Below are 27,598 nucleotides of genomic sequence, written 5' to 3'. Positions count from 1 at the left end.
TGCCTTCTGTTTTTCTATTTGTATTAGTTTAATTAATTAAGATTTCCATCATTTGCCTAAGTATAGAACCACAAGTTGGGGTAAATTATACATGTTATAAATGTATCATCTGTTAAAACTTACATTAACAACTCATATTTTAACACCAAGCGCGTTGTGCCTTGATATTGAAACAGACGTGTCTAACTGGATAACTGGATGACTTAGAAACTAGTTTGCTTGTGTGTCAATTACTCATGAAAACCAAATTTTTTTAAAAAATAATGAAATAGCTAGAACATGAACAGGTAGCATTTATTCTGAGGAACAGTTTCAAATCCAACAAAAATGAAGTGTGTCTGCTAAGACATGAATGTGAATCAGGAGAATTTTTTTAACAATGCCCATCATGCTGCTTGTGTGGGATAGTTTTGATTCTGGTCACACAGAAATAAAAATGATATGAAATACTTGAATATTTTATGATCGTATGGTATCCCTGATTTAAAAAAAAGAAAGATATTTGGCAAAATTACTGTGGTACAATCACCACATTTCCCCAAAAGGAAGAATTAACACATTAATACATCCTTGTTATACTCTTTCAATCATATGCAGCAATCAAAGAATTCACTGCACTGTTTGACTTTTATAACCTGATTTCTATTTGAATCAACCAAACAGAAAGGAAACATAATAAAGATGCACCACATGGGGGAAAAAAACACCAACACCAACTGCATGAAACAGGTTTCAGGTTTAAGCCTATAAGAAAATTCTACTCAATGTAATTGTGAATAGAACAGAAGAACACATATGCATTCATGTTAAAATGAAAGAAACACTGTATTGCCCAAACTGAGCTCTTCCGTCCTAATACTTTGAAACCTGCCATGGTTTAAGTGTTCGAAAATTAAATGCCCAAAAAGGTAGAGGGCAATTTCTGAACTACAACTTTCTCAAGCCCGGTCCTTTGTGAATATTGAAAAGATGTTTGTACTTGAAGAAGTAAGCATTAACAGTTATTACGCAGGCCTCGGTGTATTATACACTGCTGTGCAAACACAGGCCTACAAACGTGATGTGTGTGGAAGATAAAGTGCATTCAGGTGGAGCATACAGCAGTGAGGTACCACAGAAATATCAGTCCTCCTCATCACTCCATAAGGCATCTTCCTCACCCAGCTCCACACCATGGAAGAGCCTGAAACGTGCAAGAAACACACCTTTATCCAAGTTGTCTGCATGAAGATATTATACAAACCATCCTTTTCATATTTCCAGCATAACTCAACTCTGTCTCGATTCGCCGTTTCCATTGGGGACTGTACCTGGTACTTGGTGCGAGCTGAGCCAATGCTAAAACGTGACGTCACCAGACTGCCAGCTTATGACTGGATATTAAAGAGAGGGACATCCCAAGTACCACCGTCAACACAAGAATATACTGGCATATCAACCATCAATAGCAACCCGTCTGTACTCCTTTTAAGTCATGCTCTTTCAACACGACTGATATGTTTGAACAATGTGTGTCCGTTAATTAAGTACAGACATTTGTCAGATTGGTGGTTGGTGAGAACGTTCACAAAGAGCTGGGGGAGCGACCCGCTGTGACTGTATCCTGCTCCGTTTCTCTTCTTTTGCTTTGTCTGTGACAGCACAAACTGAGCAACAACTTCACCATTTCCTCCATGTCCTACATTGTCAACATGTTTGTGTTGCATATAAAACGTTGTCATGGCAGTTTCATGCAGCACTCACATCAAGGAAGTACAAAATTGTAATGGAAAAGGACAAGTCTGAAACCAAACCGAACTGAACTGAACCGTGAAGTGGAAAAGCTGGAAACCAGAAATGGTGACACTCACTGGTTGTAGCAGGGTGAATGTGGGTTGTTGAAGTGGCTGTAGGGGTTGACTTTGCTAAGGATGCCCAGGCATAGCCAACAGAAGTATTGTCTACACGACGTACAGGTCATCTTGTTACAGCCGTCCACCTTCTACAAGCAGAGAGAGGAGATTGGAGGAATGGCCAGCAAATGTGTCACCAGCAACTGACTGGACACTGGCCGCTGTTAGGCACAAAAATACTATTCATGTATGAGAATTCAATAAAAACATTTAAACATTTAAAATTTAATTTAAAAACATTAACATGAATTTAAAGCAAAGGCTGTTTCTGAGAGGAACTGTGCATTGAACACTCTTATTCCCTTGATGAGATGCTGCATACGAAGTCCAGAAAAAGCAGCCCTAAGCCTGGTGTGAAGCTCCAGAGCCTGTTAGTAGCAGGGGAGCATACCTGTATGTTGGTTCCACAGCGTGGGCAGCACTTGCAGTTCTCATTGAGCCAGTCTCTGCTGTAGGACTCTTCCACTGCTTTCTGGATCACCCTCTTCCCAAAGCGTTGTTCCATAAACTTTTTCCCATCAGAAGTGGCTGACAGGTACTCATCTCTGAGGTTACGCAGTTCCTCTGTGGCAGAGGATAAAGAAAAGAACGTACATTGGTTTGGATTGGAAACATTGTCCTCTGATAAAATACCTGAATTAAACTAATGACTAACAAGTCAGAGGCATTTCCACAAGAGAGATGACATTTCATTTGACACAAGAGTGAGTGAGTGAGTGAACATATTTTAAAGTATCTTGAATGTAGAATCATCGTCTTATAGAATGTAGAGCGGAACAGCAAAGCAAAAGGTGCTCAGTTGCCAAAAGAATTGCACAGAATTGGCATAATGAAGATTTTTCCTTGACAATAATCAGCTTTAATCTTATAACTATTACTTCCATGTGCAGTCCTGTCAACTGTCTATCCACTGTTGATTCTTTTAGTTTAGAATGTGTTAATCTTCATCTCCAACTCTTCATGCACAGTTTTTTTCCTTGCTCTACTTTTATTATTGCACCAGCAGGAGCAGTGCTGCACTTTCTTCCTACAACGGATATTCTACTGTATTTTTATTGACATTACCTGCAGGGAGTTTACAATGGGAGACACCGTGATAGCCCAGCTTGCACAGTGTACAAAAAGCATACTGGCAAGCTGGGCAAATGCCCATGGTTGTTGTCAGGCTCCACCATCACAGCAGTAGCACAAGACTTGCGGGGGACAGTAGACCACGTCTGCCATGAGATCCAGACTGGACTGGAGCAGCAAACGATCGTAACGAGCAAACATCTCTTCATTCACCAGCTCCTTTACCTAAAAGATGAAAGCATCAGCTATTGGTTCACTTCAAAGAACAGGGTTGTGAAACTCAGAGATGTAACTACCTTACCTGCAAAGGTGTGGCTACGGAGGTACATTTAGGCTCAGGGCAATTAAGGCACTGGACGTTGCCATCTCGTATTTGGATCTGGAAGTATTCGGTCATGCAGGCTTTGCAGTAAACGTGCTGGCACCCTTTAAAGCAGAGGCAGCTGGAACCCAGTTTCTCGATGAAGCAGATGCCACAGCAGAACACCTTGCAGTCAAACATCCTCTGACGCTGTGCCTCATCAAAGTCCAAGAGGTGAGGTAGAAGGTCAGCGTGTGGATCCATCAACAGGACGGCCCGCGGATCGAGTTGAGATGACAGTGGCACCAGTGATACAGGCTTTTTCTTCTCCTCAGACTTTTCATAAAGATTCCCAGACTGTGTCAGAGCTAAACACAACTGTTCAAAATTAGTCACCTTTTATTTTTAGTGAATGTACATTTTTTACTTGAAAGAAAAGCACCTTTATAAGCAACTATTAACAAACTAGGTATTATATGGTGGGGAAGCTCCACTACTTCAGTTTGACAGTGGTGTTGAGAATTTGTTTATACCATAATGTTCTTTTAATAGAGTACCTGAGGATGCAGGGTCAGCTTTCCTGCGCTCACCATCTGCCCTGATGACTTCAAGTGGAGACTGGATACCTAAAAAATTCAGAGCCTCCTCTTTGAGGAATTGCATCCATGTAAAAAGAATAACACATCCTTGGTTCTCTTCCCACAGCTTATCAAGGCGCCTACACAAAGAGCTCATCTGAAGAAGTGGTACAGGGAGAAGGAACATGTGCAAGTCAGCTTTTGGACAGTGATGTACTGAATCATTTATAAAAACTGACAAACAAAATATGATCCATACCTGTCCTCTAGTCATCCACTTTGAGCTGAGGGTGAAAATGGGTGAGGATGTGGATGGATAGTCCTCAGGAAGCTCAAAGTTCAGCACCAGGGGTGGCAAGAAGCAGACATTGTAGTCAGTTTGTTTCTCTCCTGCAACACAAAGAAGTTTGAATAACAATCATTTTAAGGGTACATGTTTAAATACATCTTAATACTATCATGAAAGTAACCGAAACAGTAACAGTAATAGATTTTCTCTCAGCTTCACTGACCGACATACCTGTGACAACTACTTTAAAATCAGGAGGAAGTTCCAAACAGAGCTGTATCTCTCCTCCCTGAGCCAACTCTGCGCGATGGAACTCCTCTTCATCATAGATACTTGCTAAAGCAAGCAGCTCATCCTCCTGGGCTTCCTTGTCCACAGACATTTACATTCCTGGTAAAAAAAAAAAAAAAAACTTGTAAGACATTGCTGTGCCCACAATGAGAAAAACACATCAAAGCATCAGAGCAAAACAATTTTAACCATACATATGATAATCACTTTATTTAACGATAATACGGTAAACAGCAAAGTGCAAAAATCAACTGAACATACATTCAACAGACTGTAAGAAATTAATGTAAAATGTAAACGGAGATAACTAATATTGCTTGTCAATGCCAGGACTGTCTCTATACTTACTGTATTATTATTATCATTATTATTATTATTATTAATTATTATTATTATTATTATTATTAAAACAGACTCAAACCTAAGCTAGCACCTTGCACGTCACACGCGTAACTTTGTTTTGACGTAACGTCCGTCAGCCTTAGCTAACATAAGGCTACAGTCAAAGTTAGCATGCTGCCTAGTACAACTTGTCGACTTTATCCGTTTCTGGCAGTTTTATTCAACATTATATTACTGTAAAACTGCAAATGACACTTCTGTGGACGATATATACCCGGCACATAACATGACTGTTGGCCGAGTAGCCTAGCTAACAATGTTAGCTAGTTGATGTAAACAGTTGCTGTGGCTACAGGCAGCCCTCGGCCTACTTTAACTTTATCTCTACCGGCACCAAATCACGTTCATAAGCAGGTATAGTCAAACAACTCTACAGCTTATCGCTACGCCAGCGATAACACCTACATACTGAAAAATAAAAAAAATCCTACCGTATCTGAACCAAGTGCTTGAACCAAGTGCCGTGTTCATGTCAGTAGGCACAGCGTCGGTGTTACAGTGCGACCTGCAGGCCGGTAAGTGTACTGCAGTACTAAATTGCTCCTGCTCCTCAGTGTTGCCAGGTGGGAAGTGTAGGATTACCGTGTCGGAGACTCAACATGACAATATTTTGACGTACACCTGTTATCACAGAAATAACTGGAGCGGTGTGTCCTTCGAAGCGTGTGTCGAATAATTCAGGAATAATTTGTGAAGCGCGTATCAAGGCATGTGTCGATGACGTACATTGTGACAGGTGATGGCCCTTCTCACAGCGATCCTCCAATAGTCTTTTCAGTCGGAGGAGGCTACAAGTTGTTCTATTATGGTCTAGATGGGAAGAGGAACGGAGTAATGGTGATTATTAAGGAAGAGTATCCTAGGCATGTGGTGGAGGTGAAACGAGAGTCAGACAGGTTGATGTGTGTGAAGGTAGAGATAGAAGGAGTAATGGTGAATGTAGTTAGTGGTTCTGCCCCACAGGTGGGCTGTGAGTTAGAAGAAAATGAAAAGTTCTGGAATGAGCTAGATAGAGTGATAGAGAGCATTCCCAGAGGAGAGAGAGTAGTGATTGGAGCAGACTTTAATGGCCATGTAGGGGAAGGGAACAGAGGTGATGAGGAAGTGATGGGCAGGTTTGGCCTTAGGGATAGGAACTTGGAAGGACAGGCAGTGGTAGACTTTGCCAAGAGAATGGAAATGGCAGTGGTAAACACCTATTTCCAAAAGAGAGAAGAACACTTGATAACTTACAAGAGTGGAGGCAGGTCTACACAGATAGATTATATTCTATGTAGAAGAGGTCTTCTGAGGGAGGTTAGCGACTGTAAGGTGGTGCCAGGAGAGAGTGTAGCCAAACAGCATAGGATGGTAGTGTGTAAGATGGTGATGGAGGTGAGGAAAAGGAAGAGGGTGAAGACAGAGAAGAAAATCAAATGGTGGAAATTGAAGAAAGAGGAATGTTGTGAAGAATTCAGGAAGGGGGTGAGGGCAGTGCTGGGCCGTGTTGAGGAATTCCCAGATGATTGGGAGGCTACGGGAACAGTGATAAGGGAGACAGGTAGGAAGGTGCTAGGTGTGGCCTCAGGACAGAGAAAGGAGGACAAGGAAACCTGGTGGTGGAATGTTGAGGTTCAGGAGAGTGTACAGAGAAAGAAATTTGCAAAGAAGAGATGGGACAGTGAGAGAACAGAAGAGAACAGGCTAGAGTACAAAGAGAGGGCAAGGGAAGTGAAGAGGGAAGTGGCCAAGGCCAAACATAAGGTATATGAGGAGTTGTATGAGAGGTTAGATACAAAGGAAGGGGAAAAGGAGTTGTACAGGTTGGCGAGGCAGAGAAATCAGGCTGGGAAGGATGTACAGCAGGTTAGGTTGATTAAGGACAGAGAGGGAAGTGTCATCACCAGTGAGGAAAGTGTGTTGGAGAGATGGAAAGAATACTTTGAGGAACTGTTTGATGAAGAAAACGATGAGGAGCCAGAAAATGATTAGGAAGGAGGTTGAACAGATTAGAAAGGATGAAGTCAGGAAAGCTTTAAAAAGGATGAAGAGTGGCAAGGCAGTTGGTCCAGATGACATACCAGTGGGGTATGGAAGTGCTTAGGGGAAGTGTCGGTAGATTTTCTGACTAGGTTGTTTAACAAAATATTAGACAGTAACAAGAAGCCTGATGAGTGGAGGAAGAGTGTTCTGGTACCAATTTATAAGAATGGTGATGTACAGAGTTGTAGTAACTACAGAGGGATAAAGTTGATGAGCCATACCATGAAGGTTTGGGAAAGAGTAGTTGAAGCCAGGTTGAGACAGGAAGTGGAGATTTGTGAACAGCAGTATGGTTTCATGCCTAGAAAGAGCACCACAGATGCAATATTTGCACTGAGGATGCTGATGGAGAAGTACAGAGAAGGTAGGAAGGAGCTGCATTGTGTTTTTGTAGATTTAGAGAAGGCATATGACAGGGTGCCAAGAGAGGAATTGTGGTTTTGTATGAGGAAGTCAGGAGTGTCAAAGAAGTATGTTGGCTTGGTGCAGGACATGTATGAAGGTAGTAGAACAGTGGTGAGGTGTGCTGTTGGAAGGACAGAAGACTTCAAGGTAGAGGTAGGACTGCATCAAGGATCGGCCCTGAGCCCCTTCTTGTTTGCTTTGGTTATGGATAGGTTGACAGATGAGGTCAGACAGGAGTCTCCCTGGACTATGATGTTTGCAGATGACATTGTGATCTGTAGTGAGAGTAGGCAGCAGTTGGAAGAGAACCTAGAAAGGTGGAGGTTTGCTCTAGAGAGAAGAGGAATGAAGGTCAGTCGTAGCAAGACAGAGTATATGTGCATAAATGAAAGGGAGACAAGTGGAAAAGTGAGGTTACAGGGAGCAGAGGTGGTGAAGGTGCAGGAGTTTAAGTACTTAGGATCAACAGTGCAGAGTAGTGGAGACTGTGGAAGAGAAGTGAAGAATAGGGTGCAGGCAGGGTGGAACAGCTGGAGAAAAGTGTCAGGAGTGATTTGTGATAGATGAGTTTCAGCTAAGGTGAAGGGAAATGTTTACAGGACTTTGGTTAGACCAGCTATGATGTATGGTTTAGAGACACTAGTGATAGGCAGAAGACAGGAGGCAGAGCTGGAGGTGGCAGAGTTAAAGATGCTGAGATTCTCTTTAGGAGTGACCAGGATGGACAGGATTAGGAATGAGGTCATCAGAGGGACAACACAGACAGGAAGGTTAGGAGAAAAAGCTAGAGAGGCTAGACTGAGATGGTTTGGACATGTGCAGAGGAGGGACAGTAGATACATTGGTAGGAGAATGTTAGAGATGGAGTTGGAGGTAGGAGACAGAGAGGAAGGCCAAAGAGGAGGTTTATAGATGCAGTGAGGGAGGACATGGAGGTAGTTGGAGTCAGAGTAGAGGATACAGAGAACAGGGAAAGATGGAAATCAATGATTTCATAATCATAATCAAATAACTCAAGGCAAAACCCCCAAATTATTAAATGATCATGACATTTCAAGAAAAAAGTATCGGAATCGGTATCGGCGATACTAGCCCTGTATTTACTTGGTAACGGATTGATACCAAAACTTCCAGTATCGCCCAGCCCTACGATTGTTGAAAGCCCAAAAAGTCACGTGACCAAGACTTATGAAGCACTAATTGAATATATTTATTTATTATCGAATTATCATACGAATATCAATGCTTTTTTAACTTTAATGTATATCGTACATATATGACATACAATATAATTTCTGTCATGTAGCTGCATTGATGTTATGTCACTGTTGCTGTTTATATCAGAACCTTCATGACCCCACCACCCCAAAAAAGGCATTTCTAAAACAAAATGGTTTTGTCCGGATTTATTTTTGCTTTTTTCAGTTATGTGGCAACAAAATCAGTCATAAAGGTGATTTGTTGGACCAGCATTCACACTGTGAAGTAGAAAAAAAGGCTAACAGAGAACAACCAATGCACCACTGCTTTTGAATGAGAAGAACCGAACAATGGTATACTGCATGACAGTAACTTGTAGTAGGTTTTTGAGCTTACAGTTAAGTATCAAAGATTCCTTTCAAACTAAATACATCCTAATCCACCAGTTTAAAGTAGCTATTGTGGAAGAAAATGCACTATTTGCCATGGCAATCTTCAAACTAACCATGTTTACAAGTGTCACTGAATCTATTTAATCTATTTAGATACATTTTTTTTTCCTGAACCATGAAAAGTATTGTTGTCATATGCCTGGGAATTACTTCCTTCTGCAGAACCCCTCCATCATCTGACATTCCTACATGTGCCCAGGAAGTGCTGAATAAAACAATCTTTAACACAAACAGCCATTAAAGCAACAAAGAATGTTGTGTGCCATCCCATGCTCACAACTTTTACACCACAAGAATAGTCCATTAGGTATTAACATGACATAACGTTTGTATTCATCATAGAAAATGTCAAGTGGAGAATGACAGAAGAAGAATAATAGGGATGCTGCTATCTTTGTCTCCTATAGAGAAGATGCATATCATCAAAATCGCTTAAGAACAGAATCGGGTCGCGTAGCAGGATAATTAAACTCTAAACTCAAAGGTAGCCGCTGGAACAGTTAGTCAATGTCCATTTCGGGGGGCTTGTTCTCTGCCCTCTCTTGTTCCATGCCTGCAGATGAGGTCTTGTCACTGTTGGACGACTGGCTCTCCGTCCCCTCCTGCCCGTTAACCGGCCCATTCTCAGTCTTTTCCTTTGGAGGCTCCACCTTGGGCTTGGGCTTAGACAGCACAGCGTTGCAGGAGGAATAAAGCTCCTGCACAGAAAAAGAAACAACACAACACTGGTTAAAGGACGGTTGAAATAATCTTGGTTTCCTTGTCTGGATCTTGTAACGTGATCAAAATTTGATATATTTCTAGTAAGAACTTTTTTTGTTGCTAAACTAAGAGGTTTTGGAGGTGATTGTTTGTGTGGGCAAGGAGTTTTTATAGCCAACGGCTTTAAATGATGCAGCGTAATGTTGGCTCTCAATCAAGGCGCTTGTTGGCAGAACCTCACAAATGTTGTGCTTCTACATGAAAAACAGCGCACGCACGCAGAGGTCATGGCTTCACTGAACGCATGCCGGCCTACCAACCCATAGTCTGCAGGAACATCAAGACAACTTGAAATAGTTGTATTTTTCGGACACGAGGGGTTGCATGACATCAGGTTTTTTAAAGGCGTCAAAAAATGTGATGAAAGTCAAGTCAACGCCACTGATGACATCTGTGGTACTTCTTTCGGTCATTAATAAATCACAGTAGGAGTAGACAGTGAATGTGGTGCTTTATAACACTTCTCATACGCTGAATTTATGCAGGACAGGAAGTGTATAAACACACCTTGCCACCAGCATCACAGTCCTGCTCAGACAGAGTTTTTGTATTTCGATCGCATGCTTTGCGTAAGTACACATGAACATCCACATCAGTCAGAGGAAGGGTAAATCCTCCTGCTTGTGGTGTGGGTGGTTGGCACATCAAGGTTTGCACATTGGGGGATATCTGTACATCTGCAGTAGCAGGTTGGAACTTTCTTTCTTCAAGACTTTCTTGTGCTCACTCTTAGTTGATAAATAAACATATTACGCCGTAATCCATACAGTACGCCATAACAGTATTTTAACATAGGCATAGGCAAGACGGTGCTGTGTGTATGAGTCATTGAAAATCAAAAAAGACCTAAGTTCTACAAAAACATCAAAAGTATTTTATACTGACAGGTACCACTTCAAACTTCAGGAACGGGGGACACTGCGTTTGGAACTTCCTGTCTGCAACTCACAAAATGATTAGAAAAAAAGAAATTGGAACAAAATTAAACGCTCTCTCTTTGTGCGGTCTGAGCAGCGAGGTCACACTCCGAATTGTGGAGCAGTAAAATTGACATGCCCGTGCAGACCTTGGTTTGAGCTGAGTACAACACATCATTCTGCTGTGCACCTGGCAAAACATGCTGTTCACATTCCAAGCCCTCTGGCTGCACAGAAACCTCCCTTTTCTTTTCTATTATATGAAAATTTATTATATAAAAATATATGGCTTTAGTAATTTTCTTAGGCCCTGTGGTTTAGGTTTGTTTGATTTGTGAGCAACCCTGTGAGAACTAAGAATAGGAAAGAGAGTTTCATTAGCCATATTGTGATGTGTTATAAGTCAAATTCTTGATATACTTAAGACATAGTCTCATGTTTGTTTCTGCCGGACGACGCCCAGATGCCCAATTATGTATCTTTCCAACTTTGCCAGAAGCCCATGTACCATGTACCCCTCAGCCTTCAGTACCTTTGTCTTGGCCTGGATCTCTTCAACTTTGACCACTGGCTCCAGAGTGAGGTCCTGATTGATCTGCTGGTTCATCTTGCTGTTCATCCAGATCATGGCGTCATTCACCTGTTTGTCCACCCGAGTCACCTCCAGCTCATCCAGATGGTCGTACTGCTCATCCTGACATGAGAAGCACTCAGTCCCTGCTGCCTCACCCTGATCACCTTTAAATTCTTGAACAACTTGCTGACAATGCCAAGTTACCTTTGTCTTGTAAGCTTCGATGATCTTCATGTAGATCTGGATTTGTCTACCGAGCTCGTCAAAAGCTTTTGGCCTCTCCTCAGCTTCCATGAATCTTTGAAAAATAGGCTGACCAATATTCTGTGGAAGGGAAAACATCTGGTTAAATCAGGGAGTCATCCAAAAACACAGTTATAGATGGGAGAACATGTTCTGAGCTTAGAATTCTGATTCTGCGTCATATTCTGCCTAAAAAATGAACACAAACCTCAGGTCTGTCAAATCAGAATTGATATGCTTTGTTACCTTCAGTTCAGCCAGTTTGTCAATGTAAACTTGTTTCTGTTGGTCCTCTCCATCTTCATACAGCCAGTTCTCTGTGTCCTCGAGTTTCAGTGAGAATGCGTTACGGTTCTAAAAGTTATGCAAATATTACAGACAGAACATGGATTCCACACAATATGCGTACGTTTGAGGTCATATTCACAGAGAAGAGTTGCGTTTCTTGTAACGTCAAGATTTAATCTGTACTTACAGCTTCATTCACAAACTTCTCCAGGACGCCGTGCAGTTTGTCCCTCATGTCGTACACATACTCTTCTACGTTGTTCTTTGCATCGTTCCTCTCCTTCTCCAGCTTGTCCTGCATGATCATCTTACCCTTGAAGAATAGTTGGAATTGGGTTACGCTCATGTATCGAAAATTAAACTTGACAGTATTATAAACAAGGAAGTATAATGATGGGTTAAGAAAAATGTTGACGACCACAACAGTAAAGTCAATAGATGACGTGGTTTCAGAGGATTATAGGTGTAATATGTCCCTAGGGGAACCAGCTTTCATTACAATCATGAATTATGAAGTAACTTCCTTCGTTTTTCATTACAGAACAGCAGCACATTGCTCAAACAAATGTGCATACGAGACATGCCCGGTGGTTTTAGACCATTACCTCATTCTCCACAAATACATTGAGTAGTTCACTGGACAGCTGCCAGTACAGATTGTTCTCTATGGGCAGCTCCACTGTTTTTGTCTTCACTTTAGGTTTCTTTGCCTGTGGTGGCTGGTCGTTCTTCTTCTCCTGCTTGGCTTCCTCTGTCGCAGTCTGGAAATGGAAATCAGTTTAGTCTGGTTAAATAGTGCTGCAGCGACAAAGCAGCTATCCATCTTGCTATTGAAATATTGTCCAAAAAGTTGCTTTGGTAAAACAAATGCTGTTTTTAGGCCACTTTTTTCATTTTACAATAAGGCATTTAAACAATATGACTATGAGAACAATTTGAACAATTGAACAAATTGTACACATTTGAATTCAGACTAACCAGTCTAGTTTCAAGTCCACCACATCCACTGTTATACACAGGGATTTCTGGAGCAAACGTCCATGACTTCCTTGACATGCCAGAATGTTTCCAGGCCTGGCATATACTGTTTTATAATTCCAAGACTTTCCACGAGACTAAAACCATCTCAACACCAGCTCTGAGGTTAAGGTCAGAATTAACTTTAGGTAACACCAAAACTGGGGGGTATGGCTGTATGAGGTATATGTATGAGGAATAGTGAAGAAGGAGGTTTGACCGTCACTTCACTTTGCCTCCTCCATGTAAACCCCATCACTCTGTGGGTCCCTGCAGAGCTGAATTAATATTAGTGTGGACATTCAAATGTTTTTTCTACAGTATTCACTCCTCATGACAGTAGTGACAGCCAATCAGAGACAATCTACTGCAGCAAATCCTCTCATCAGTAGAAAATGTGTCCAGTAGTGCATGTGAAAAAATCATATTTTCTGTGAAATTGGTGAATTTTGAAAAATATCTTGATGTGAATTTTTGGTCATTCCACCACACATGTCTTTGCAGCGTGTTTGTTTACTTTGCTACAGACAGGATGTACTATCAACTCATCACCCAACAAAAAGTTACCTCCATCTCCTCGTTCTCTGATTTCTTGTCTACCCTGTCTGCAGCTGGTTTGTGATCCTCCTGATCCACCTGCATTTTGTTCTGACACAGAACAACAACACAAAAGACACATACATACATACATAATATCAATCTGGTTTTATCCTAAATCTTGATTTAGATTCAAAGAACATAACTGGAAAAATATCAAGCATATATTTTTGTCTGGTTTGTGCTCATTACTTCCCCCCCCTTGTTCTTTAAAAGACTTGCTCAAGATAAGACACATTGCCCATCATTTGGTTGTGGCAGTCATTCATCACACTGCCATCCACAAAACAAAACTATGACATTGTTTGGAAATCTCGTCTGTCAAACAATGTACAAGTATCTGTCTCTCTCTCTTTCCAACTCTGTGGTTTAACTCCAGACCACACATACCTCCTCTTCCTTCACCACCTGGTCTGTCTCCATCGGCTCTTCTCCTTCAACTGCTTTCACTACCTCTACTAGTGAGGCGCTGGATACACTGAACACGCCGTGCATGTTGACACGAACTTTGACCTTGATTTTTGCACTTTCTCCAGACGCCTGGGGAACAACATTCTTGATCAGGAACTGACCTGTAGCATAAAGGAAAGGGTCAAAGGTTACAATAATGTGGGATCTCAGATAAGCCTTGCAGTGGAAATGTACACCAAATATTTTAAGGTAGCGATCATTTGAACTGCTTAACGACAAATTTTAACCAACATAAAGTAAAAAGGCACATTTCCCTGAAGATGTTCTACCTAGAGTGGTCTTGGGGTAGCTCAGTTCCTTGGGGTTGTTGTAGTAACCTTCAAGGGTAAAAGGTTCTTTCCGGTAGAAGGTCAACACTTTGGAGAAGGGCGACGCGTGGTTCTTTGGGAAAACCTCACAATCACTGTTAAATATCGCAGCAAAAAAGACAAACTGTTAAAGAGTTGGATTCTCATGGTTTTACATTCATGTGGAAACTGTCATCGGCAGAGTGTAGGAGCAGACTCACTCACAGAGCCTGCAGCAGATGATGTGCAGCCTAAATCTTAGGCTTCAGAGCAGAAAATTTAACAGGACAAGAATGACACAGGACAGATTCAACCTGTGAAGTTTTAGAACATACCTATGGTGTATATATTATATAACATAACTATTCCATTTTTATGTGTACATTTCTATTTTCATTATGGCATTTATCTCCCATTTATCTCATTGTTTAGACATAATGTGTAGTTGTAACACACTCAATGTCCATTTGTATATATTCAGATACCATCAATCTATTTTGAGCTTATTCTTTTAATGCACGTTTGTCTTGCATGACCTTTGATGAGACTGTCATAATTGTTAGGTTGTTACTACTGATACAGGGACACACACAAAAATTCCTATGTACTTGTGACTTGTACAGATCAATAAACCATTCTATTCTGTTAACTACATGCAGCTTCAGATGAAAATTACATTTACATACACATTCCTTTGGTGTTCGTATTTTACAGACCTTTCACAAGTCTGGTTTTCCTGTCAAGGGAAACTACTATGCTCTACCTGTGATTATTTCTCAACATTAACTTCAAAGACTTAAAGATCCTAACTACATTTTCCTGAACTTCCTTAACGATCATACCTCAGTCCTTCCTCTGCTGCTGAATTCCATCTAAGAGAGATGGAGTAGGGGACGACATCAGTGATGGAGAACTCTCGGACCTTGAATGCTGGTGACAGGATGGCACACTGTGTAGGGGCGGAAAGTACAAGATTTACACTAGTCTAGACAGAACAGCTGTTCATCGATACAGAACCCGAGTATGTCTGAAGGATGTTCATTATCCGTCACTACATAGAAACAGCACTGGAACTAAGGTTTTGTACCTGCAGTGCACAGCCTCTGGCTACAGCTTCGTCTGCATTCAGTGTGGTGCTCAGCTCTTTGCCGAAGAATTTGCTGATTCGCTCTTTGATGGCTGGGATTCTGGATGCCCCGCCCACAATCTCCACAGCATAGACATCTTCTTTCTTCAGCTCTGCATGATGGTTGAAACAAGTCTGATCTTCACTTTATCTTAAAACCACATGTGTATTTGGGAAATGATGTGAATTGTTTCATACACATATGACTGCACATGCTGATTTGTCTCATGCAGCCGCTACTGAAGTCACACAGTATTTACTCACTGGCTTGTTCCATGACGCTGCGCAGGGGACCCTCAACTTTGGCCAGCAGCTCTGCACACATCTCCTCAAATTGACCTCTGCAGTGTGGACACAGGCCCACAGATTATTCTTAGGTTCAATGGACACTGGGCATTACAAGGCGTGATTCATTTTAATAACCTCCTTGGTGGAGGTCATTATTACAAGTCCAAAGAACACTAAGTTTCCTATCGTTAGTCAAGTGTTAAGTATTTTTATTCCTGGTTAATCTAAAACAGAAAAAAATGGTCATCCCCTGAAAAATACTGCAACTCTGATTTGTTCATTTGCTTGTTATGACCTCACCTATTAAGTTTACTTGAAACATCAATGTCGTTTATGAAGCACTCAATGTTGAGGGGCAGGTCGGAGGAGTTAGCACTCATTAGCTTCTTGAGCTTCTCACACTCCTGGTAGAGCCGCACCAGTGCCCGAGGCTTGGACTTGACATCAAGCTTGTACTTCTTCCTGAACTCTTCACAGAAGAAGCTCACCAGGATGTCGTCGAAGTCCTTTCCACCAAGCTCTGAGTCAAACGCTGTAGCCAAGACCTGGTGGTGGAAGAGGATGCGCAGTGAATGTCTGAAGTGAGAACAGAACTGCAAATCTCCTCTGAGAACAAGAAATTAGCTTGTCGCTACTGGCCACTCATTATTTATCACTCACTTTAAGTTTCCCTTTGTTGAAGGCACAAATTGACACCTGGTAACCGGAGTGACCAACGTCCACAAATACCACAATCCTGGGTTTCTCCTCTGGAGCCGGAAGGTCCTGCTTGTAGATGCCATAGGCCAAAGTCACTGCAACAAACAACAAAGGTACAGCATCACATTTGAGCTCATCAGTGCATCAGTGTATTTGTCACCGTACAGCCCCAAACCGTCTGCTGCCTAAGTGAACATATCTTTTCTCTCTCCATTATTACTGACTAAATACTTTAGATATAATATATATATCAGCATGTATGTGTACACATACATGGTATTTACATGAACCTACAGCTATGGCACAACTTTTACTGAATACTGAATTATGGATTAGGTTTTGTCTTTTATAACGCTTTGGCATGAATTTAGTTAGTTGTCCTCCTGCATAAGGTGACAGTGTATTACAGCGTACCTGCAGTGGTCTCATTCATTAGTCGTAGACAGTTGAGGCCTGCAATTTGAGCTGCGTCCATTATAGATCTTCTCTCTGCATCTGTGAAGTAGCTGGGAACCTGGGCAGGGACAAATAGTAGATGGATTACAAATAATATGAAAGAAAAGATCATTGCTATGTAGAAAGTACATAAACATATTTTTTATTTATCAACCTGAGGGGTCAGTTTGTTGAACTCAATTGACTGCCTCATATCTACATAATGTCTGTGAAATACACTTCCATTGTAACCATCCGCCATGGTAACAACATGTCAGCCATCTTCAGAGATGACATAGCCGATGAATTTAGGCGTTGTGAAAGTCACAGCCCGCCTCTGTGTGTAACATTACATAACAGATGCCACTGGTGAATTCATATAAAGCTAAGGAACTCACACTTCCCACTCTTCACCAAGAAGGTGCTGCAGAGGATATAACTCTTCCAAACAGAACATGTGGTGAAGTGATATGAGCTCAAAATGTCATATAAACAGGTGGCAATGCCTTTATATGCCTCAGGGAGCAGCATTCGCTGGCATGGTTTTACCCAAGAGCTGTCACTCAAAGTAATGCACACGCAACACTCCTTCCATAGTACAAATGTCCTGTTACAGTAAGTCACTTATATCAAAACCATGTCAGCATTAAGTCACATCTTTAATTGCTATTTAAGAACTTACACTTTTATAGGAAACATAGGAAAGGTGTGTTCTCTTAATAATAAAATAATAATTAATGTGCACTTGGGAGTTGGGTAAGTGGACAAGTGGCAGACTGACACATGTTGAAGCCAGGAAACGTGTCTGCACAAATACTTACAGAGATGACGCAGTCCGCCACTGGCTTCTTCATTGCGCTTTCAGCAGTCTCCTTCAGTTTGGTCAGCAGCATGCCAGCAACCTGCTCAATGCTGAAAACTCTCTCCTCCTCCATGTACATCACCTAAAGTTAAGGACATATAAGAGGACGGTCACTGCTAAGGCACTTATTATTATTTTATTATTGTTATTTTTGGTGCATACAGCACGTAATGGATCCAGAATATTTAAGACATGTTTTACTACTTTCAACAGGGCCCATAGAGACCATTCATTCCCTGGTGGCTGAAGAAAAGGTGTCACCAAACAGACAGACAGGAGATGTTCACCAGTTAAAATCATCACTAATCAATAACGTTAAATGCAACTTGATGGTGCTTGTATACAAATGAGAAGGATGAAAATCGGGTATCATCATAATTTTGTTCAATCTATTATTGAGAGCTGCCTCTTTCGTTATTCAAAATTTAAAATATATTTCTTACTGGTTGGTTACACAGCCTCTGAGTATTTCCTTCCTATTTTCCTAAAAAAAAGGCCTAAAAAAGCCACTTTTACTAAAAACCCACAATTGTCTGATTGGCAAACGTGCAGAAGCCTGTTGAGGAGCAGCGTGGCTTCGTGGGTGTGTGTAAGACATCCAGGACAAGCTGCAATAGGCAACAGACAGAGAGCTGTCGGAAGCCTGCGCTTGTGAATTGTGGAATGATATTATGGTATGGAAATAACTGGCATATTACGAAATATTATGTTCCTTTGTTGAGGGAAATCCAAAATTTTCCTCATGTCAACATCTTGTGTGACAAGGAGCAGTGATGTTTGAGGGCTTTACTAATTGACAAAAGTATTTTCTTTTCATCGCACAAATACATTTAACATGAATAAAATCATGTAATAATTGGTAATAGCAACTCATTTCTTACTTTAATCCCAGTTGATCCAGAGGGCATTTCTGCCAGGTCATACACCAGATGAGATTTAGCCTTCTGGACATAGGGATCTGAGAAGGCTCTACCATGGAATCGCTTGAAGCCCTGCACTGTGTTCTTACAATTTGTCACCACCTGGACAAAACAAAAACAATAAAAACACAATACATTACTGGACATTCATCTTGATGCTGCTTCCATTTTATTTCCAATTTTACTACTTAGTATTGTAACCAAAGTAACTCAGGTGAGTTTACCTGGCTCTTTGCAGCCGCACCGATGGCTCGATTCCGTGGTCCAAAAGACACAAATGATCTAGAAACCACAAACAGAAAAGGTTATGCTACAATGACATGATGACATGACATGGTATTTCAACAACACTCATGGTCATCATTTCAGTATATTTCATGTGTGTACTACCAACATCAGCAGACACGCGCACACACGCACACGTCCCCAGGTCCCGTTACAAAAAGTGGGGTGATAGCGCTTTTACCGTTGCTGCACCTCGACTGTGGAACTCGCTGCCTCTAGACTTGAGAGTTCTCAGTGACCTGTCCTTGTTTAAGTCGAGGTTTAAAAACCCACCTTTTTAGACTTTAAAAAAACGGTGGTCTTTTTATCTGTGCGTTATTGTTTTATTGTCTCATGCTTATTCAAATTATATTTGACTGAGTTATTTTATCCTGTATTTTACTTACAATTCAGACGTAAAGCACTTTGGTCTTCTTTTATGTTGTTGTACAGTGCTATACAAATAAGCTTTGATTGATTGATACAATATAAATTAAGTTCTGTGTGTATGATTACCAAAAGGTCTCTAACCTTTTTCACTCAACAACATTCATTAAACTCACTTGCATGGAACTTGAATGGTTGTGGCATGTTGACCTGTTTATGACTCATCTCTCACACAGTGCTGCAAACACAATGTTGAAGTGGTGCGGTCAGGCCACTTGTATCTCAACACGCCTGTCAATGTTGTCCCATACAAAAACAGATGTCAGAGCTATAGTTGCTGTCAACACCCAAGGACTTGTGATGTTATAGAGTGGCCAATGCAACAAACCTCTCAGGTACTGGATTAACTAAACACAAGATACAGTGAGGTAAAATAATACATGTACAATAGCCTGCAAAGTAATCAACTTCGTTTTTTTTAATTTCACACATTGAATTTCGAAAAGAAATTTCTTAAATTGTGCTTTCAGTTCAGCATAGATACCAAACAAATCAATTTACAGGAGCCACAGTGTCAGAACAAGAATTTGTCACCCACATGACCACACCAACATAAGGTCAGAAGGAAACCTTTTTAAGACCTTTTTTTTCATCTTTGTAGTTCAAAATGTCACCATGTACACATGTCAAAACAAATGCAGAATATTTATAAACCTATTCCTTTTGGGAAACCTCTTTTGATAAATCATTCTCATCAAAAGGAGAATCTTTGCATCCATTGATTAATCCAATAAGTAGAATTAATGCTTCTGTAATAACTAGTTTTAATCATATATGTGTAAAAGAAATGCAACAAGTTATGTTAAATATTCTCAATACATTTCTGTAATAAAACAAAAACTAAGATACTAAATAGAAAGCAAAGACAAAAATGGAAAGCTGCCCTGCCAAGAGGCATGTTGTTTCATGTTGAGATTTTAAACTGACAACGTTTAAGTGTGTCAATCTGACAATGTCGACAAACAATTATAACAAAGATAGTGATAAAAGTCATAATAAACAGCATTTATTATAAATAATCTAATAATATCAGGAAACGTACAATGCGGACGTTAAAAGGTCAGATCGCTTCAAATTGTCTTGAAATTTCGAAGCATTGCTAGAATATTCCAACAACCAATTGGCTGCTGTCGTCATAGGTGTGTGCACAGCGGAAGCGCACGGTTTTCAATGCGGCGTACACCGGTTGTTCGGAGCTGTGGTCCTTCAGGACCTGCTAAAACAACACCGCCCGCCCGTGTCTGCCGGGTAACTACTAGTGGTCGTCCTATACAGTTTAATACAACTGTAAGCTTGGCTAGCTAGCTCAAATGGGCTCAGCGATTGGTGTCTGACTAGGCTGTGTGAGTTAAGTAATGGCTCAAAGATGCGACCCCACAATTAATGTTTTACTGACTAACTACTCAAAGGGAAATAAATAAGCTAACACAATACATAGAAACACAAGTTTAGCCAACACCAGAAAGTCAGAACTGACGTATTCACGTGTATTATCCCTGACACCGGCGAGTGAACTAAGTGACACACAATAGTGCCGCCTGCTAACTTAGATATGGTTTTATGTACTTACGGTGTGCATCTGTCGCTGTACTCATTGGCGATGGTCTCAATTCCACCAGCTCGGGCGACAGCAACATAGCAGCTTTGAAATCCCAAGTCAAATCCCACCACTGACATCTTCAACTGTAACAGTTGTTTTCTAGCTAGCTATGCCACTGTACACAATGAGACTTGGGCACGCGTACAACTACGGCTTTAAAATAGTGTAAAGTGAGATGAAGTAACGGTGTCGCTCTGTTACGTATGCTAAGTAAGGGTACTTCTCGTCATAATCCACAGCGCCGACCGTTAGCCGGTGTCTGATCTGCTGGCAGCAGCAGGCTGAAGTCGCAAGGTGGGAGAACTGACTTCTCGTCGGGAGTCATCGCGAGATTTAAAACCTTCTAGATATATCTGGATCTTTCTACATTTGTGTGGATCTATCTCAAACAGACGGTCTTTTTCGGGAAAATAATGTAGCCATTTATAGACGTGGGATCTTAGTTGAATTGAAGGAATATATGATTGTCATACAGGCAAGCATATAAATGAATAGGCTTCTCATGAGACTTGAAAATATGCGTTTTACAATGCCTAATTCTAGCTAAATCATATCAGATCACATCAAATTGTGATGGCTTGTAGTTTTCCTCTGTATTCGAGATTGATTGAAGATTGTGTTTGCTGTGAACACTTTTAAACGCATCAAAACAATTTCCTCATTTAGAACTTTATGAGCTAGTATATACGGTCAGCAATATCCATACAACCACTTGAGGAACGATGATAGGAAGATTAGAAATAAGGCATAAAAAAGTTTATTCCATTTCAATCATTTTTCATTTTTAAAGCATAAAATATTAAATATAATAAACACCATGAGGTTGACTGCAGAGACAATGGTCTACACGCGGGGGCGCTGCTGGCAGAAAGTACCGGCTGCTTTTTTTTGTCAACGAAGAAGAAAAAGTAACCCTAAACATGGCGACTCCCATGCATCGAATAATAGCTAGGAGGCAAGCGTAAGTATTCTTTTGAATGATTGATTATTCTAAATTATTTTCATAGGTATGCGTAGGTAGGCATGTTTTTTATTAAACACTAAAGCCACCTGGCTTGCGACAGTCGAGTTTTATAGTTGAGGAAAGGGGGTATTCCGAACGCTTCACAGTGGACATGCGTCGCGGGGTTTCTCTCAGAATTATTTTTAAAACCGCTAATGATTTGTCGTTGTAGTATAAAACACATTTTCCAAATATTCTGCAGATGCTGTTCTGCCCAACTTCCTATGATAGCAAGCTATCACCCATCACAATGTTATGTATTAAGGTCCTTAAAGTACTATTTGCAGCTACCAACCTCAACACATGACTGTGATGCTCAGTAGTATGTATGTTTTTTACTATACGATGTAAGCAAGAATCTTTAACAGTTTAACCGGTCTAAACATGCTTTGTCATATTTCATTCAACTGTATGTTTTTCCTGGAATGCAGAGTTATTTATTTCCTGGTTTACGTCCTACAGAGAGGCAAACAAACAAAACGTGCGTTGCCAGAAATGTTTGGAGATGGGACACTGGACCTATGAATGCACTGGGAAGCGGAAATATGTCCACAGACCGTCAAGAACAGTCGAGATGAAAAAGAAACTTAAGGAAAATGAAAAGACTCCAATTAGCATTGCTGGGTAAGGCAACTCCATCACATCACTTCTGACAGAAAGGCAGGCTCTGGCAGATTCTGCTTGGTTCTTCAAAACATAAATTAATCATTAAAACATAAATCTGAGATGGAATCTGGATGGCCAAGAAAGACAAGAATATTCTTCAGATTGCAATACTTCATTAAGTGCACACTGTTTGGCACAATGTGGTTTGTACACTGTAACAAAATTGGTATAGGTTGCAACATGCAAACATATTACAGGATATTGGTAATAGATTAATAATAATAATAATAATAATCATACATACATACTATTTGTACTATCAAGTCAGTTCTTAACTTATTACACTATTTATATTACAGTTAGTAGTTAATTTATGTACTATTTGTACTTTTTTGTACCGTTTGTTGAGAGGTCTGTTATTTCATCTATGCTGTATATCATGCATATACAGTATATTTGACCGTAAAGTTGACTTTGACTTTGTCTAAGGTGTGGTGTCCGTGGTTTGCATGTGGGTGTATGGACATATAGTGTATTGCTGAGAAACAAAACAATAAGAAACAAGACAGAATGGTAGGGATGAGGCAGTAGATGGTGCCCAGATGATGCCTTCCAATAACCCTGAGCGCAGGGGCTGGAGATCTGTCTGGTATTGCCATCAGGTTCTTCCCTGGTTCACATGGCAATCCCAGTTTGATGGCAGGGCTGTCACACTATTATTCAAACTGATGTTCACAACTGAGAAGTACCTTTTGTTGAAGTTTTTTTAGAGGATGTATGAGTTAGATGAGTAGGTCAGATCAGGTTAGGTTAGATCAAGAATAGTCCACATGTGACCTGAAAGATTTTAGGTTTTTGTCAAAGCATGACTATTCTCCTGTACTTATAGAAGCGGCAGCCTGTTCCAGCCTTTTGGCACCAAAAAGGAGAATAGTCATGAGTAAAATGAGACATCTAAGCCTACGTAGTTATGGAGGAGTGAAGCGATCTGCTAGGAAATAGGAAATAATTAAAACATGTCTGAGTAGCTTAAAATCCTTTATTACTATATTTACAGTCATGTTTTACACTACAGCATTGTTTTTTTTCTTTTTCCACACCCATTATTGTAACTCTAAATTGTCCTTGTTTTCACCTGTTGGGGCAGAAATAATAAGGAGACAAACCTCAGCAGTCATGGGTGTCTTTCGTACACAGGCTATAGATTCATCCATTGTTCTTTTGAAAACTATGTTTTGTGGGTGTGTGGGTGGTGTGGTGTGTGTCAAAGATTCTGTGAGGTAGGAGCAGGGTGACATCTAAAACCTGTAGGATAGGCTGACCGGTTTAAGCTGAATAATGTCTTACTCAGCTCCAGTTTGAAATTATTGCCATCTAGAGGACAATATGATAAATGCGCCATATTGTGTAGAAAAACAAAATAATGTCAGTGCTTGAAGAACACAAAGGAATATTCTGTTATGTAATATCTGTTAATAATTGACACACTTATGTTGGAACCTAATAAACAGGGAATTTAGTCACAGCTATAACATCTCCTCAATTCATGTCCTGTTGTTCTTAGCAGCCCATAGTAAAGAAGATTCTTATGGCCGCCCTCTCTTCTCCCCCATCATTATTAATTCTTGCTAGCATCTGCTCGTATGATGCTATTGCTGTTATAGTTTCAATACAGATTTTATTAAAAATATTTGTATAGCCAAAACATGTTTCTTAAATGCTGACACAGAGATAGGAACCAAAACAACTGAGTAGAAGCCTAGTTCACTCTGTTAATTGTCAAATGTTTTTTTCTTTCTGCAGGCCAGGAAGAGAAGACTCCAGTGAGAAGAAATTTAAAAAAAAGTAAGCAACATGTGTTAATTCTTAATTCTGGACTCTTGAGAGGTGTTCTGAATATTTTGTCAATCCTACTTCATGTCAATGGACAAAATGTTCACTCCAGTACAGCACCACAACCTGCAGCCTCTGTACAACAGTGTTCTTAAATGAAACAGCAATGTTCTTAAACGAAAGTTTGATATATTGAGATTGAGAATGATTGAGTGACTGCAAAGTTATTAGTACCTCCACGAAGGGCGCACTAACATCATAGCGGTGAAACTGCTGTGACGGCATTTTATGTATGTTACAAACGCAAACGATGTAGGACATGGTGGAGATGGTGAAATTGCTCAGTTTGGGGATTTTTGCCACAGACAGAGCAGGAGCAAACGATGGCAGACTCAGACCTCTGCTCCTTCAGTCCATCCAGCCCTTGTAATAAACTTTCTAACCAGCCAAAAATGCCTGGACTTCATTGACGGACCACATTGGATGTACTGAACAAACTGTTTCACTATCACCAGTAAAACTGTCAGTAGATTGCTGGGATTAAGGTAGCGCTTGGGGCAGCTCTCTTGCTAGTGACCAAACAGGGGCTGCAACTCCGAAGCGGCACGTTTAAGAGATAAGATAAGATAATATAAACCTTTATTAGTCTCACAGTGGAGAAATTTACGAAATTTAGTACAGTCTCAGCTCACTTGGAACCTCGCCAGAGGAGGTATTTAAAAAAAAAAAAGAAATCCATATGATCACTTTGAGTCACCATCCTTTCATGACTGATTAGATTGGATAGAACTTAGAATTTAATGTGGGAGATTCCTCAGGAAATTGCAGGATGGTGGCATCTGTTTGGGTTGCTACTCTTCTCTAATGAAGCGCTTTTACATGACTTCAAATCATATTTTAAGCTAGAGCCCAGCTGTCCTCAGAAGTGGTGAAGTCAACACGGGGAGAACGTGTTACATAATCTATGAGAGTCACATGTCAATCATCAGTAAAAATAGTATTTCCTCAACTGTGGGAGGGGGGTCGGTGTGTGTCTTTCAGCAAGGGTGTGATTGACATGTGAACTGCCTGAACTTTTCTTACATCATGAGGATCTACAGGCCTCAAATTAATGTATCTCCCAGCAGGTCCAAAGAACATTACATACATTATGAACACTGAACAGTAAATACAAAATTGTTGACGAAATGATCAGATTACTTCTTCCGGGAATAGTTTCCTGGTTAAGGTAACTTCCGGGAATAGTTTCCTGGTTAAGGTAATGACAATAACTGTGTGTGTGTGTTGGTGTTCCTTGCGTTTCTACTTCCTGTATTGAGTTTTTCTTTTGTGCCTCGTGCTCTCAGGGCTAAAGACTCCAGTGACAGCAGCAGTGATGGAGATGAGTCCTCCAGTGACTCATCATCAGACAGCAGTGACTCCTCCAGCTCCTCTTCTAATGACAGCAACAGTAGCCGTGACAACAATGATGACAGCTCTTCCTCCTCTTCTTCCTCCTCCTCTTCATCCTCAGATAGCTCAGACTCAGGAAGCAGCAGTGATTCAGATCAAGGACCCCCAAAGAAGAAGAAGAAGAAGAGGAAATGAATTTAGAAAAAAGCTGCAATAACTGATGTTTTTTCGGAATTTACATTTTTAGCAATCTGTTTATTTCCCTCAACATTATTCCAGTTTAGGTCTGAACGGATGGGGCACAGCTCGAGCTGCTTGTACTTATTTCGTAGTGGCAGGATGAGAGGGAGGAGCTTAACTATTTTGTCTTTGTTTACAAACAGGTCCTGCTTTCCCCTGTTAATGTGTTTTTGTTTGATTGTGATCCTGCTGAGATTATTATTTGAAATATCATCTGCAGCATCTTGTGTGTCACCAAGCTCATAATTTTGTACCAACATATATAGTCATTCTGCACAGCAAACAACTTTAACAGATCATGTCTTGATTCGAGTTCTTTTTCCTGAATAAATGTTTGTTAAATCATTTTGAAGCCATGGAATTGTTGTTGCTTGCTGGAAAATAAGCCCATAGCATATTTGAAATAGCAAAATATTTCATTGTTCTAAAACACAATGATAAATAACACATTAGCTGAGAACATTTCAACACATTCGCTTTAATCTAATGAATAATGTAACAAACCCAGATGCACTTGCCTTTTATTTTGAAATTGCTTTTACTTTGGAACTGCCAGCTTTGATGGAAGTCAGTCACATTACCATGACAATGATTTGTTGAAAGTTGAACAAAGGAGGGCAACTGAGGGAAAGGAAGCGAGAATGAAGGTAGAGAAATGGGAATGATGGCAAGGTTTATTTGTACCTTTTACAGATTTTCAACACACAGGCCAAGCCCCACCACCCAAAGAGGCAAAAGGTTAGTTTGGATTTCATGTTACACGTTGCACTATTTTACAGGTTCAGTTGGTTCCTCTGCTTAGTTTAGGTATCAGTGCAATTCTTTTCAAGCTAACTATGTGAATGTTTCTTTCAGTCAATTGAAGGTGTATTGTCAGTGAAGAAAATTAATAAAACGATTCATCAGATAAAGACTCATACCATCTTTCGGCGGGGATGCTACAGTTCACCTAAACCAAGTTCCATCACACTCCCAGTGACTTCAAAGGATCATCAAAGGACAAGACGGACATCAAAGAATCAAAGGGCAGTTCATAGACACATAAAGACGAGGCTGAAGAAGACGATTGAACACAAGAAATAAATAGCTGCACTTCTGCTGTATCGGTATAATATGGAGGATAAACTAATCGACCTTACTGGATCAGAGCAATTCATCGAGCTTCCACAGCCTCAACCGAGCATGGTGGATAAAGCTGAAGCGCTAACAGATAAGTCAACAGCACCAGATCCCTCAGAACGACCTATGCCTATAATGAAAGTACTTATCAAGGAATTGGCTGAATGGAAGTTAGCACTGCTCAGGCTGTGTGATCACTGGAGACATCAACTCAGAGCACATAAAAACCAGTTGAAGAACAACATATCAGAAACTGAGTTGGATGTCATGGCAAATGACGTTGAAGAGCAAAAAAATGAAATAGTCCAAATTTATGATGAAGTAAGAATACAAGGCAGATCATCTGCTGAGTTTTCACACAAAGGTGATACTTGCGAGGCTGCCGCCAAAGACTTCCTGAAAATATCCAAATGCAAGTCAGAATTGAACAGCGAGTTCGATGAAACGCACCAACTACTGACACAGGAATACACCCAACCTGTATATGGCACCAGCTCTCTATCAGGCTCAGCAAGAGCCGTGCACCAGAACGCCTCTGAAACAAGGGATAGGCAATGCTCCGTAACCAGGAGCATCGTGGCCGAAACGGCCCAAGCAGCTGCAGAACTTGCTGCAAAAGAAGCACTGAATATAGCATGGCAAGAAATAAGAAAGACTGAGGAGCAACAAAGGAAGCTTGTGAAGCAACAATGGAGGCTCAAGGAA

At 40.7% G+C, this 27,598-nt stretch overlaps 3 protein-coding genes across 3 annotated transcripts; 1 reads left to right on the top strand and 2 right to left on the bottom strand.

Moving 5' to 3' along the window:
* Positions 1-1,122: 1,122 nt before the first annotated feature.
* LOC144742088 (E3 ubiquitin-protein ligase RNF14-like) lies at positions 1,123-4,513 on the bottom strand. Its single transcript, XM_078624591.1, is given in 10 exon segments — positions 1,123-1,183; positions 1,851-1,981; positions 2,284-2,456; positions 2,958-3,051; positions 3,053-3,094; positions 3,096-3,188; positions 3,265-3,632; positions 3,822-3,999; positions 4,102-4,232; positions 4,363-4,513. Coding segments are annotated over 10 exon segments (1,422 nt in total).
* Positions 4,514-9,403: 4,890 nt separating this feature from the next.
* On the bottom strand, positions 9,404-20,777 carry HSPA4 (heat shock protein family A (Hsp70) member 4). Its single transcript, XM_078624588.1, has 19 exons — positions 20,671-20,777; positions 18,614-18,671; positions 18,351-18,491; positions 17,429-17,551; positions 16,587-16,686; positions 16,134-16,267; positions 15,774-16,018; positions 15,450-15,526; positions 15,147-15,298; positions 14,902-15,008; positions 14,042-14,175; positions 13,692-13,873; positions 13,272-13,352; positions 12,293-12,448; positions 11,875-12,000; positions 11,646-11,753; positions 11,361-11,480; positions 11,115-11,276; positions 9,404-9,601 (listed from the first exon to the last, which is right to left on the bottom strand). The coding sequence occupies exons 1-19, from the start codon at positions 20,775-20,777 to the stop codon at positions 9,404-9,406; spliced, it is 2,511 nt and encodes an 836-aa protein (XP_078480714.1).
* Positions 20,778-21,620: 843 nt separating this feature from the next.
* Positions 21,621-25,729, top strand: ZCCHC10 (zinc finger CCHC-type containing 10). The gene is made up of 5 exons (XM_078624589.1): positions 21,621-21,661; positions 22,166-22,327; positions 24,113-24,154; positions 24,852-24,854; positions 25,489-25,729. Exons 1-5 carry the CDS (start codon positions 21,621-21,623, stop codon positions 25,727-25,729), a joined length of 489 nt encoding a protein of 162 aa, XP_078480715.1.
* Positions 25,730-27,598: the final 1,869 nt, after the last annotated feature.

This window comes from Lampetra planeri, unplaced genomic scaffold (assembly GCF_965212315.1).
Source record: "Lampetra planeri unplaced genomic scaffold, kcLamPlan1.2.h2 scaffold_850, whole genome shotgun sequence".
Lineage (NCBI taxonomy): Eukaryota > Metazoa > Chordata > Hyperoartia > Petromyzontiformes > Petromyzontidae > Lampetra > Lampetra planeri.
Note: the sequence above shows the minus strand (reverse complement) of the source record. Positions and strands in the feature narration are given on the sequence as shown.